The 1,275-nt window shown below is 40.2% G+C and overlaps 1 protein-coding gene across 1 annotated transcript; it reads right to left on the reverse strand.

The window, feature by feature from the left end:
* Positions 1–628: 628 nt before the first annotated feature.
* LOC141638871 (uncharacterized) lies at positions 629–1,000 on the reverse strand. Its single transcript, XM_074448058.1, has one exon. It carries the CDS (start codon positions 998–1,000, stop codon positions 629–631), a length of 372 nt encoding a protein of 123 aa, XP_074304159.1.
* Between the last annotated feature and the right edge of the window lie 275 nt (positions 1,001–1,275).

The raw sequence follows: 1,275 nt of genomic DNA on the forward strand, positions 1-1,275 counted from the left end.
GCGGGCTAGGAGGGATTTTGAGAGGTTTGAATATTTTGGTGTGGCTGCACTTGAACAAAGTGTGTGTTCAAACTGCCTAAGTACTCGTAAAGTGACCATGGAGGACAAATTGCAAGATCAAACCAACGTAGTTCATTAAAACGGATTCTTTTTTGGGGTGTGGCTGCGCCTAAATAAATGCTTACTCAAGTTGCCTACGTACTCGCAAAGTACCAAAGTACTTTACAAGATCAAGCCTACGTAGTTCAGGGAAGGATGTTTTTTTTTTGGGTTTTTTTTGGGGTTTTTTTTTTGGGTTTTTGAGTTTTTTTCTGGTATACAATTTAGCCTCATGCTTAGGAGCTTATGCAGTTTAGCCTCATGCTTAGGAGTGGTAGCGCTTCAAGAATTTTCCGTTGATCGGTCCTACATGAACACCGTCTTCATCAACAATCTTATATGCACCATTGGTGTATACTTCTTGCACGACATATGGCCCATCCCACTTAGAAGTGAACTTGCCTTTAGGTTTGTGAGAATTAATGATTGGCCTTCTTACCGCGAGCACCAAGTCTCCTGCCTGAAATGATCGAAGGTGTGCCTTTTTGTTGAATGCGCGTGACAACCGTGCTTGATAACACTGCAGCTTTTATTGTGCTTGCAACCTTTTCTCATCTAGAGCTTCCAACTCTTCCAAGCGCATCTTGTCATTGTCATCATTTGTAAGCTCTTCATGAATGGCAACTCTTAAAGATTGAATTTGAATTTCTAACGGCAATACGCCTTCAACTCCATACACCAACGCATACGGGGTTGCTTGAGTGGGTGTCTTGTATGTAGTACGATAGGCCCACAATGCCTCACCGATTCTCTCATGCCAATCACGCTTTGACTTCGCCACCACTTTCCTCAACAAAATGCATAGTGTCTTATTAAATGCTTCAGCTAAGCCATTTACAGGAGCATTATACATGGAAGACTTGTACTGTTTAAATTTGAAATTTTCACCAAGACTTGTCATCAACTTTGTTGGGTTCCTTTGATTGATGATAACATGCCCATTTAATGTGTGCTATCTTAGTTTACTTTTTCAGGATTTATGATTAAATCAAGCTTGGATTAAGAAGTGTTGAATTGTTGATCACCCAATGTATTGAGTCCTAGGCGTCATCTAATGTACAAGTTAGAAAGTAGAGTATTTTAAAGAAACAGAAACAGTCAAGACCACTGTTATTTTCACAAGTAACAGCAGCCTGGACCGTTGCCTTAATTCGTAACACTTGGAACTTCTTCTTA

This window comes from Silene latifolia, unplaced genomic scaffold, assembly GCF_048544455.1.
Source record: "Silene latifolia isolate original U9 population unplaced genomic scaffold, ASM4854445v1 scaffold_221, whole genome shotgun sequence".
NCBI classification, from domain to species: domain Eukaryota; kingdom Viridiplantae; phylum Streptophyta; class Magnoliopsida; order Caryophyllales; family Caryophyllaceae; genus Silene; species Silene latifolia.